We start from the raw sequence: 12,540 nt of genomic DNA on the forward strand, positions 1-12,540 counted from the left end.
TAGATCTTCTGCCATCGATCCTTATGAAATTTTAGGAGACGACCAGGAAAAGTCTTTAGAGCTCTAAGAGATTTTTGACCATTTTTGGTCGCTTGTTTGGTGCGTAAACGTTATATAAGCGTGAATGAACCTCAGGAGGAGAAAAGGTTCTGTAAACCAGTGTAATGTTACATGAGTGATGAAAAAGTGCGCAGCATGGAGTGTAAGGGGCGTGTCTGTGTGTGTGTGTGTGTGTGTGTGTGTGTGTGTGTGTGTGTGTGTGTGTGTGTGTGTGTGTGTGTGTGTGTGTGTGTGCGAGCGAGAGAGAGATAAAACCCAGGAGCGGACCAAGGCTGCTATATTTGGAGCGCACACTTCACAGAGAAAACACAGACACTTGGAACTTCTCGCAGTCCCGCGTCCGCGTCTCCACCGTGTCCTGCCTCCGGAATAAGCACGTGATTAGGTTGTGACGTCACCTAAATACCATCCACATGCTGAAGGAATGTAACCGTTGCGCTGGTTAACCGGTACAGTGATGGTGTGAAATGGCTCGGGAAGCCCCGGTCCCGGTCCTGTCGCTCCTCGCTCACACGGGAAGCAGCTGAAGTTGCAGTGGTAGTGCAAGGATGGAGCACATGGCGGATGTGAAGTGTAAGATGGTGGTGGTCGGCGACAGCGCTTGCGGCAAAACGGCTCTACTCACCGTCTTCGCCAAAGACTGCTTCCCGGAGGTGCGTGTGCGTGTGCGCTTGTGCGTGCGTGTGGGTGTGGGTGTGTAACTTTGCATTGAAGTTATTAGATTAACATCTATCTATCTATCTATCTATCTATCTATCTATCTATCTATCTATCTATCTATCTATCTATCTATCTATCCCCCCTTTTCCCCCCTTCCAGATACAGTCATGCCAACAATTATCTAGTTTGTCATCAGCTTAACACTTTGTTTCCCAATCAAGGATCTTTGGTTGCTTTGCAGTGCTTCATATTAATTCAATGTCAATGTTAAATAATAATAAATGGAAAAATGACGTGTCTTAAAATGTTGATATTTTAATCAGAAAAAATATCTAGAAAATGCTTAGACTAATAACAGGTTATATTTCCCAACCTAAAAAAAAATAACACCTCCAAAAGTTTCATTTTCAAGTTGAAGCTTATTAATAACTGCATCAGTTGCATTATGAAAAAAATAATCTGTTATAATATCTACATCATGATCAGAATCCCTCCACGGTTGTATTTTTACGAACAGAGCTACGTGCCGACGGTTTTCGAGAACTACACGGCCAGCTTTGAGATCGACTCTCTCCGAGTGGAACTCAGCCTCTGGGACACATCTGGTAAGATTACTAAGCGTTCACACTAATGCATAGCTTTGCTCGCTGAAACAGGATTTCCTAAAATATGCAACTAATACAAAATATGTAGGAATTGTTGAACGAGAGAAATTGCTTTCATTGGATTATATATGATGTGATATGAATAGATGCTCAGAGATACTTGAAGGTCGGTGTAACTACTTATGTCCATTAAAACCGACTGTTTTTTTTTTTTTTAGGTTAATCCTCTTCGTTTTTCAAGTTATCGATCCCTCGCCAGTTTTAGTTTTAGTAAACATGAAATGTAAGACAGTGTAGTTACAGAGAAGTGTAAAGAGATCAGAAAAGGATGATGTTATTCCTCAGGAATGTTGAAAGCTTCGAGCAAGGATGGGTTTGTCTAAAGGTTATGAGAATATCATATTCAACCGCCGCCCTGTTTCCATATGTTAAGACTTTCCATATGTAAGACTTATGTCTCGGTGTGTTTAAACAATTCTGTATGTTGATTAAATTCCAAACATGCCTTAGTTTGTTCAATGTAAAACTTTACCCTAAGTCCTACTTTCTGTCAAAGCTGAATACAAAGGAGAGTAGGTTGGTTACATATGCTAGGTTGTACCGATTATGTAGTGTGTTAAGGTTTTTTTAGATTTGCGTCATCACCAAATGACGTGATTGTATAAATCGTTCATAATAATCAAAGTTCTGACCATATATCGATTATTATATAGTTCACTTAATTGCATAAGTCAAAAGAAACGCAATCGTGTCAGTGTCGGTGCTTTTGTGTTGCATCTACGTCTATTTTTCAATGCGTACATTAGATGTGTGTAAACAGACTTTCTCCAGAAACAGCACATATATTCTAACATTCTTCTGAAACCAGGCAAGATCGTAAGCTCAAAGCCTGGAGGTGATTACCAACTGTTATTGAAGTGGCCCCAACAGCTGTGTGCCAGCCTCGTCTACTCTGAATTAATACTCAGAGGTCGAACCATGTGTGACCTCCAGCTGATTGCTGTTTCTCTGAAGTCCCCAATGGGGACTCCAATATGCAGTACTCAGGAAGTGAGATCAACCAATGTGCTAAGTCTCTGCCTTCTTTCATCCATGTGAGGTGACCCAGACTTTATGAAGGATGCACATTACTCTAGGGTAATAACACTCGAGTGATGATTTGGACGAAACTTGCTCGCAGTGTGTGTTGCAATAAGACCTAAGATTTCGGTTGCGATAGATTTGCCAGGAAATTCCAGGGGCGTCTACTAGCATACGAAGCCAGAAAATGAGTTGATTTAAAACAGCTGTTCGGCGACTATTACGGCGAGAAGCTGTACAAAACAATTCTGTTAACCTTTTGTATCAGTATGCAAAGCAACACCAAAAGTGCCAACGCACCGAACTGCAGGGTTTGAACACATTTTGAGCTCTAACTCTAACTCTATCTTTCTAGAGCAGAGTCATCTCCCAGAATAGATTGCTAACCTAGTTTAGGGGGAGTGAACATGTGTGCATAAGCTCTCTATTTCTAGTGGGATGGGGCCTTGCAGAGGGAATCCCACTGTGAGGAAGTAAAAGAATTATGTTAAGGAACTGAATATTGGACATCCCAGTTGGATGGTGCTGAGCAGAGGTTGTAGAAGATACTGTACATGCTTAATAATACAATACAAGAAGAATACAAGAGGTTCTGTCAGACAGGTCATGATCTCAGCTTATATCTATTTTGTCTTACAGGTTCCAAAAAATTAGTAATTATTGAGTTTATGGAGAATTATTGAAAATAGCTATCTCTCCTCATCAAACCAGCGCTACCAACTACATGCTTCCTCTGAGATACGTGAAGCCACCTCATCATTTATAACATCATGCAACATGACAGGCATAGAACAAAGTCCTAACTCCCTTCTACATAACACATAAGTCCAGAAACACCCATGATTGTGAGGCCACCGAGAAAGAATAAGGCCATCCTTAAAAATATTCTTGTTTGCCGTAACTCTTAACTTTTATTTCTTTTTTTTTGCTTTAAGTCCGACCGACTTGCCGGTTGTAAATTCGCGTTAAGACCGCACAATTTTTTTTTTTACTCTTCAAACAACTAATACGAAAGCAATAAAATAATATTAATTATATTTTAGTAAGTATTGTAAATATATAAATCGCCTAGGCCTATATACAAAGGAAGGCTATGTTCTTTCTTTTAAATAAAAACCCGTGACATCATCTATGTTTACACTATTGGTTACCGGATGTCACACTATGGCCTGTGCGTTCGCTTCGTCTCACACACTCATTCAGTGTCAGAGTCGACGGTTCACACTCGGTAATGATGGCTGCGGCTGCAGTAAACAAAATGTTTGCGGTCATCGCTTACAGTCATACGGGTTCGGGCGCCATAATACATCTAATAAGTTCATTAAAACAGCTCCACACCGCTTTAACTTGGCTGGAAAAACTGAGCATCGATATAAGGTTTGCGATGATGCGCCCGAAGGCACGGGTTGAAGACCCAGTCAGTGACGTCACGATATGCTAATTTGTTTAAATTCATATTTACATAATCACAATCACCAAAATTGTACCTTTCTTTTTTACATTGAAACTTGAAAAAAAAAATATAGACCTACCACCTACCTACCGAAACTTATTTTTTTTACTGTTACTGCAAACCAAAATATTTTTAAGGATGGCCTGACCAGTTGTTCTATCTTCTGTGGTCTTCTGGTTTTCAATGGCTTTGACATAATCGAGATTAAAAAAAAAAAAACATCCCTGTCAACCGCCCAGCATGCAAATTCTCATGAACTCTAATAATGGAAATAAAACCCAACCGAATATGAAAATATTCCCATCGTAGTATAATAGCATGGATTAGCGTAAAAGCTTTGAGATATATGATGTGTTATAACTTGCGGTACGTTCGAGGAATGTGCATAGTTTCGGGCTTCCCTTCTCTGACACCTTAAAGACTTTCCCAACCCGTTCCACTAGCCATGAAACTATTCGTTTCAGTTACAAACCGGCTCTTTTTAATATTCCCGCTTTGTTAATGTCTGGGAAGTGAGGTCACGATTTAAACAGACGTTCTATTGTTGATTGTCTGTCTGTGGATCTGTTTTGGGTTATTTTCAGGTAGGTGGAAATCATATGGGGTTCGTTCTTGTTTCGACATGCCGTCTTAGCGGGTTTGGCTCAAAACAATGTGAACACGTTTTAAGGGATTGTTTTGACTCCATATAAAAGATCGACACGATGTCTGGCGGGATGTCTGAAAAAGACACGTTAAGGTTATTACTCATAACCGTTTAGAGACACTCCTTAAAGGTTTCCACATATTTTGATGAGTGTTGATAATCAGGTTTCGCTGTTTTAGTGGAGCAAGTGGTCCCTGATGTTCAAGGTAACATTAGATAGATAGATAGATAGATAGATAGATAGATAGATAGATAGATAGATAGATAGATAGATAGATAGATAGATAGATAGATAGATAGATAGATAGATAGAGGATATACAGGGAGGTAACAGCATAGATAGATAGATAGATAGATAGATAGATAGATAGATAGATAGATAGATAGATAGATAGATAGATAGATAGATAGATAGATAGAGGATATACAGGGAGGTAACAGCATAGATAGATAGATAGATAGATAGATAGATAGATAGATAGATAGATAGATAGATAGATAGATAGATAGATAGATAGATAGAGGATATACAGGGAGGTAACAGCATAGATAGATAGATAGATAGATAGATAGATAGATAGATAGATAGATAGATAGATAGATAGATAGATAGATAGATAGATAGATAGATAGAGGATATACAGGGAGGTAACAGCATAGATAGATAGATAGATAGATAGATAGATAGATAGATAGATAGATAGATAGATAGATAGATAGATAGATAGATAGATAGATAGATAGATAGATAGATAGATAGTCATAAATCTGTTATTTTACAACAAAACATTGCTTAAAAGTATAATTATTTTGTAATAGGTTGACCAGATTATGTCCCATACATTAAGTATACAGTATTTCTTTAAAAAAAATTGTTTTATTTAATTCGTTTAATAGGAATCATGCTGAAATTCCTTTGCTGGTGTGTTTTAAACCTGTACTGAAAATCTGACCTTTAAACTGAAGAGCACTTTGCCGGGGGAAAAAAAAAACCCAATGTTTGTCCTGTTGACCCAAGCCATCTGCTCACATTGACTACATCCTTACACATTATCATTTTGTCGGCAAAAACAATTGAAAGTCGGTTATTTCGCCACTAACTGTACTGTACATACAGGTTGAGGATTTTAAAAGAAGACGCCTTCTTGTTTTGTAGGCTCACCATACTACGACAACGTGCGTCCGCTCTCGTACCCTGACGCAGACGCGGTGCTCATCTGTTTCGACATCAGCCGACCAGAAACCCTGGACAGTGTGCTCAGGAAGGTGGGTACAGTGCGGCCTCACAGCCATCATTTAAATTCATTTGTGGATTTGATTGTAGGCTGTGAACTCTTCATGCCTCAGCTTAGTCAGAACAAGACAGTAGCTTCTATTGACTTTCTCACAAGGCCGGGTTTTGTGTTATCGGGTCAAGTGGGTTTATAAAAAACAGCCCAGACTCTGGAGTGCTGGTCTTCAGGCGAGTTGTTGTACCAAGCTGACACGGAATGCGATGTGTGGGAGGTCCGGCTACACTTTGAAATCCCGTTCACACGTAAGGAAACAGAAAGCGACGGCATGTTTACATTTGTACTGAGAGCTTCTCTGTGGTCGAGAGCCGTGTGACCTTCGACCCGTGATTTCACCGAGCCCGAACATAATGCCGTCGGAGTCAGAACGTGCCAAGAAGCTGAAGTTTGTTCTTCTATAACGGAGGCACTGCTTCCTTTGTTCGGTCCTGCTTTAATTTTATACTTAAACCAAAGCGCTTTCGTACCAGTTAAGCTGTAGTTATCTGGAGGTTGTGTCAGAGTGGAATTTTTTCACTTTTAGCTTAGACTTGTATTTCCAGTAAGCTTTTTTTTTTTTTTTTTTTTTCTTTTTTTTTAAGTAAATGTGCAACAACTAGGCAAATATGGCAAATCTTCTTTTTGAGGATCTGTTGAGAAGAAAACAAAAAAGTTCTGACTTTTATTTTGTATCCAAACCAGATAGAAGTAATGAGCTATACATAAAAGCTGGGAGAGGAAATTAAATGGGACTTTTGGAATTCTGGGGGATTTTTAAACCCTAACCTTAACCCATGATCACATTTGGTAGGGAAATTAGTACACAAAAGGAATTTCCCAGTAGAACACACTCGGATAAGGGTAAGTGAAAGTAAAATCCAGAAATGTCCACTAACATCAGAGTCACTTCCCTGCTGGATCGTGTTCTGCAGAAAATATCAGAAAGGCGACTTCGGGAAGAACAGAGAGACCATGTGTTTTATAGTAATGTTACAATTAAAAGAAAAAAAAAGGGAAACGGCAATTCTGTAGTCTGTCTTTAACAGAAACATGGTGTTTCTTGATCCAAAAAATAACAATAAAATAATTTGTACCCAGGAGGGGGCACGGTGGCTTAGTGGTTAGCACGTTCACCTCACACCTTCAGGGTCGGGGGTTTGAATCCCGCCTCCACCTTGTGTGTGTGGAGTTTGCATGTTCTCCCCGTGCCTCGGGGGTTTCCTCCCCTGGTCCAAAGACATGCATGGTAGGTTGATTGGCATCTCTGGAAAATTGTCTGTAGTGTGTGTGTGTGTGTGTCTGTGAGTGAATGAGAGTGTGTGTGTGCCCTGTGATGGGTTGGCACTCAGTCCAGGGTGTATCCTGCCTCGATGCCCGATGACGCCTGAGATAGGCACAGGCTCCCCGTGACCCGAGAAGTTCGAATAAGCGGTAGAAGAAGAATGAATGAATAATTTGTACCCCAAAATTGTATTTGTATTCAAGTTAAATGAATTAAATTCACAAGAAATACTGAAAAATACAATCTTCTAATATTTTCTTTTAGTGGAAAGGTGAGATTGAGGAATTCTGTCCCAATACCAAAATGCTCTTGGTTGGTTGCAAGTCAGATCTTCGTACAGACCTGGCAACATTTGTGCAGCTCTCCAACGAGTTGCCACTGACCTATGATCAGGTAAAGGAAAAAATTTCTTCAGAAATAACAGTGTGGCAAGATTTGGTGGTCCTTCAATCGGTTTTCTCTCTCTCTCTCTCTCTCTCTCTCTCTCTCTCTCTCTCTCTCTCTCTCTCTCTCTCTCTCTCTCTCTCTCTCTCTCTCTCTCTCTCTCTCTCTGTGTCTCTCAGGGTTCAAACACAGCCAAGCAGATTTCAGCTCCTTACATCGAGTGTTCCGCGCTGCAATCGGAGAACAGCGTGAGAGACATTTTCCATGTGGCCGCATTGGCTTGCGTCAACAAGAGCAACAAAAATGTAAAGCGTCACAAGTCTTCCAGAACCACCAAGAGATCTTCACACATGCCCAGTAGAGCTGAGCACGATTCAATGTCGTGTCTGCACAAGAGCAAAGCCAAAACCTGTTCATTAATGTGAAGAACCGACAGAAACTCTTTTATGAGTCGGCATTTTACTCGGATCTGTTTCCCATCGGGATCGAAAACATGGATTTTTTAATTTTTTTTGCACTTTATACAAATTCGTCGACGTCTCCAAGACGGCTATACAGTATATCGTAATTTTATGGAAGAGTCTGGAACCCGAGAGACCTGAATTAATGAAGCGCTCATTGCGGTGGCAAAAACCTGATTTCCTTTTTAAATATATGCAGGACTTAAATGACGGATTCAAAGACATCAAGCGACCTTTAAGCAGGATTATTCATTAAAATTCAAATTGTCTGCATACGAAACAGATCTAGCACCTAAACCCTTGCTTTATTTTACTGAAAGAAATAAAGGATGTATCTTACCACAGTAACGAATCGAAAACACGTGTATGTCCTTCGGCCCGAGCAGAACCCGATGGTCTGTGGTACAGTAAGTCTTTTTCAGAACTGAGGAATTTTGTAAATGAACATGAAGCAATAAATGAATCTTTAACCTCCCGTGTATAGAAATTCTGTCTTCTCTACAAAACCAAACCTTCTGTCCAACCACGGGGCTTAAAACCATTGGACCAACCAAGGAAGAAATCCAAGACTTGGTGAATCTACTTGTATGGACTAATCTTACCTTTGTCAAGCAGCTCAATTTGTTGGTAAATAAAAAATATACTGTACATTTATATATGTTCAGTCAACCGATTCTAGATGACAACCAAAGAAGGAAAGATGGTCTATTGAACATGATCAAGACAAGAATTAGCATTGACCAGGATAGACTGACATGATGAAGTCATTTGGCTGCCATGGCGATGGTTGTTACACCTCCAGAATCCATGATTCTATCTGGGTTTTCTTCAGATCTCACATCAAATATACTGGTTAAGCAGTGGTACTGGTGACTGGTACTGGTAAATTGGCCCCAAGTGTATATGTGTGTAAGATGCCTCACGATAAACTGGAATGTGTTCCCACCTCACTGTCTTTCCAGTGTCCTACAGATCCAAACGCAACCATTTGAAGCAGGTTCCTTTACTAGTATTTAATGTCTACATGCTCTATATTGATTCTACAATCTATTAGTACCCAAATCTCTTCATACTGCTCATGACCCAAAGTTCTATTAGCAGTATGAAGAGATTCGTAGAATCAATATAGAGTATGTACGGTAGTCATTAAAACCTTCATACATAGTGTCCACACTTAGGGACAATTCATTTTGTATAGTATAAGATGCATATAAGTACAAGTTCCTCCAAAATATCCCAACTCCCCACCACGAACAAAAAACAACATCATTTTAATATCTCTGGTATATTTAAATGCAGAATAAATAAATAAATAAATAAATGAACCTCTTCTTGGGGGCACGGTGGCTTAGTGGTTAGCACGTTCGCCTCACACCTCCAGGGTTGGGGGTTCGTTTCCCACCTCCGCCTTGTGTGTGTGGAGTTTGCATGTTCTCCCCGTGCCTCGGGGGTTTCCTCCGGGTACTCCCTTTTCCTCCCCTGGTCCAAAGACATGCATGGTAGGTTGATTGGCATCTCTGGAAAATTGTCCGTAGTGTGTGAGTGAATGAGTGTGTGTGTGTGCCCTGTGATGGGTTGGCACTCCGTCCAGGGTGTATCCTGCCTCGATGCCAGATGACGCCTGAGATGACGCCCGTGACCCAAGAAGTTCGGACAAGCGGTAGAAAATGACCAAACGAAGTCATAGCTTTTCTAAAACCTTATTTTGTATCTCTTAAATCAACTACAGTACATCACACATTGGTCCTAAATTGCTAGATATTAGATCTCAATGTGAACAGTTTTTGCTTAATAATTTGTTTTAATTATAGGTGTGTAATAGTTTTATAATATTAATTAATATTTTTCATTCATGGATTCAAGAGCATTGGATCTGGAGCCTATCCTAGGAAAACATGGTGTGAAACAATAACACACCCAGGATGTGTGCACCAATCCCGAGGGGGAGGGAGGGGGCGGTTAACATATTTCACTTACTAGCTCATTTTTTTTGCCAGTAGGAGGACGTTAATGACCCTGGAGGAAACCCACATGGACATGAGAGAACATGTAAAAGTGTCCACACTTTTGGAGAGAACCCCAAACTCTAGATTATCAAATTTAATAATTAATAACTTAATACTTACAGTTTGGCAATTGTGACCTTTTTTGTATTTTTTTAAAAAAAAATAAAAATACAAACCAAACACCCTTGAATCATTTTACCCCAGTCTGTATTTTTATTCTTCAGAAACAAAGTGATTGTCCAGCTTTCGCACCTTCTGTGAGAACAGCGATGTGTTTCATTGAGTTCCACTGTGTGGACAGTAATTGAACCTGCAGCGCTGTTTAATGTATCACTGCTTCCTCTTAAACCTCCCGCTGACATTTTGGCAGGTTTCCCTTCCCCTGCTTTTGTGTTGTCTGCCTCAACCGTGCTTATTCAAGCTCAAGTAAGAGGTGAAGTGGCTTAAAATTGCTTCCTTACATGCAGCGATTGCTTTCCTGCCAGCTACAGTACAGCAAATCTGACTGGAATAGAAGCTACACAATACAGGCATGTTGTTTTGTGTTATGTTCCTCAGCTTATAATGACTATAATGATAAAACTACCATGAGAGATGATGCATTTACACTGAGAAAGAAATGATAAAATCGGTGAATAATATTTTAACCTAACCCTCCTGGGTTAGGTTTCTTCTCTCAATAACATCAACTAATACATTTTCATTCATTCATTCATTTTCTACCACTTATCCGAACTTCTCGGGTCACGGGGAGCCTGTGCCTATCACAGGCGGCATCGAGCCAGGATACACCCTGGACGGAGTGCCAACCCATCGCAGGGCACACACACACGCACACACACACACACACACACACACACACACACACACACACACACACACACACTCATTCACTCACACACACTATCCAGAGATGCCAATCAACCTACCATGCATGTCTTTGTACCGGGGGAGTAAACCGGAGTACCCGGAGGAAACCCCCGAGGCACGGGGAGAACATGCAAACTCCACACACACAAGGCGGAGGCGGGAATCGAACCCCCCAACCCTGGAGGTGTGAGGCGAACGTGCTAACCACTAAGCCACCATGCTTCCCTACATTTTGATTATTTTTGGATATCTTTCCTGAAGAGCCAAGAGGCCCAGTTGTCCTGGTGCTTGATGTTTTAACGGCGAAACACATTACACACCATTTTGCTAATTGTGCCTTTAGGCAGGTTCACACTGTGTCACCACTTATGTGATTTTAATCTGCCACTGCCACATTTCATATAAGAGGCAATAAGGCCGATTATGTAACACAGAGCAGTGAATCAGCATGAAGATTCACCCGATAATTACAGTTTATTTCATATCCTATCTTCCTTATACCATCAGTGGATTCCTATCAAGAGAAATGGTATAAATGCATAAACATCTTCCACTCAGTTCATATTCTGTTCCTCCTATCCTTTTCATAACAAGCTTGACTCTTCTAGATATTCTTCTAGATACTGAAGCGAGGTTGTGGAGATTTGTGATCATTCAGCTACAAGAGCATCAGTGAGCTCAGACGCTTAGGAGGTTTGGGGTTCAGTCGTTGTTCCGGTTCATTCCAAAGATGTTCGCTGGGGTCGAGTCAGAGTCAGGGCTTTGTGTAGGACACTCGAGATTCCATTCCAACCTTCATGTACCATGTCTTCATGGAGCTCCTTGCTTTGTGCGCAGGATCATTGCCATGCTGGAACAGGGTTAGAGCCTCTGAGGTAACATGTTTGGATATTATATTGTGTTCATTTATGTAATGGATGATATAAACCAGCGGTCCCCAACCTTTTTTTCGCCACAAACCGGTCAATGTTTGATCGTTTTACCGCGGCCCGCTGGGGGTGGGGGCTATACAATTAAATTAAAATGAATAATTTTAATTTAATTGTATTTAAACATGCCTTTGTAACTCACTACAACGCTAAATCAATGAGAACCCTGAGCTTGTTTCTTTACAACGAGACGGTTCCATGTGGGGTAATAGCAGACAATGACACCCGAAGTGTGTCGCTTATGTCCAGTTTATTCCGTTGTTTTGTTTCGGTTGCCGTCACTGCAGAAAACCCCGCTTCACACAGATAGCATGTCGGAAATGGCGATAGGGATGTAAGTGCTGTGGTGACAATCTCAGGGTATTCCGCCATGACTTTAATCCAGAACACCGGCAGAGTTTCTAACTTTCTAACGACGTCTGTTTCGTGCTCATTTTTGCTAATTTGTGCGTTAAATTTGAGCAAACACAATATACACGTACACCAAGCACTGTTAAACATGACAAAGTACCGGTGAACAGAGAGAAGAGCGATACACACCTTCTCTCTCCATCAAAGCTACAACACCACTGCCGCTCGCAGCCGCTCGGCTCCAGACGTCACCTAAACCCGGCCCGATATCATGATATTTTGCGCATGCGCGGTATCGGTGCGCCTTTAAGTGACGTCTCTCAGCTCCCGGTTAACCTCTCGTCCATGGAAAGTCGCACAAACTCGAGAGAAATACACCACAGTAAATAAAATGGAAATAATTTAATGTTCCTTGGGTGGCCCGGTACCATTTGGTCCACAGACCGGTACCGGTCCGCGGCCAATTTATCTGGTTATTTGAT

At 40.9% G+C, this 12,540-nt stretch overlaps 1 protein-coding gene across 1 annotated transcript; it reads left to right on the forward strand.

Moving 5' to 3' along the window:
• The first annotated feature begins 322 nt into the window (after positions 1-322).
• Positions 323-8,377, forward strand: rnd3b (Rho family GTPase 3b). The gene is made up of 5 exons (XM_027152469.2): positions 323-713; positions 1,238-1,325; positions 5,661-5,770; positions 7,322-7,450; positions 7,621-8,377. Exons 1-5 carry the CDS (start codon positions 609-611, stop codon positions 7,864-7,866), a joined length of 678 nt encoding a protein of 225 aa, XP_027008270.1. The 5' UTR covers positions 323-608; the 3' UTR covers positions 7,867-8,377.
• Positions 8,378-12,540: the final 4,163 nt, after the last annotated feature.

This window comes from Tachysurus fulvidraco, chromosome 6 (genome assembly GCF_022655615.1).
Source record: "Tachysurus fulvidraco isolate hzauxx_2018 chromosome 6, HZAU_PFXX_2.0, whole genome shotgun sequence".
Lineage (NCBI taxonomy): Eukaryota > Metazoa > Chordata > Actinopteri > Siluriformes > Bagridae > Tachysurus > Tachysurus fulvidraco.

Excerpts from the sequence above, each read along its gene's own strand:
- rnd3b (XM_027152469.2), top strand. The coding sequence starts at position 609 with ATGGAGCACATGGCGGATGTGAAGTGTAAGATGGTGGTGGTCGGCGAC. Across the intron at positions 1,326-5,660 it reads CAGCCTCTGGGACACATCTG|GCTCACCATACTACGACAAC; the intron begins GTAAGATTACTA and ends CTTGTTTTGTAG. Across the intron at positions 7,451-7,620 it reads TGCCACTGACCTATGATCAG|GGTTCAAACACAGCCAAGCA; the intron begins GTAAAGGAAAAA and ends TGTGTCTCTCAG.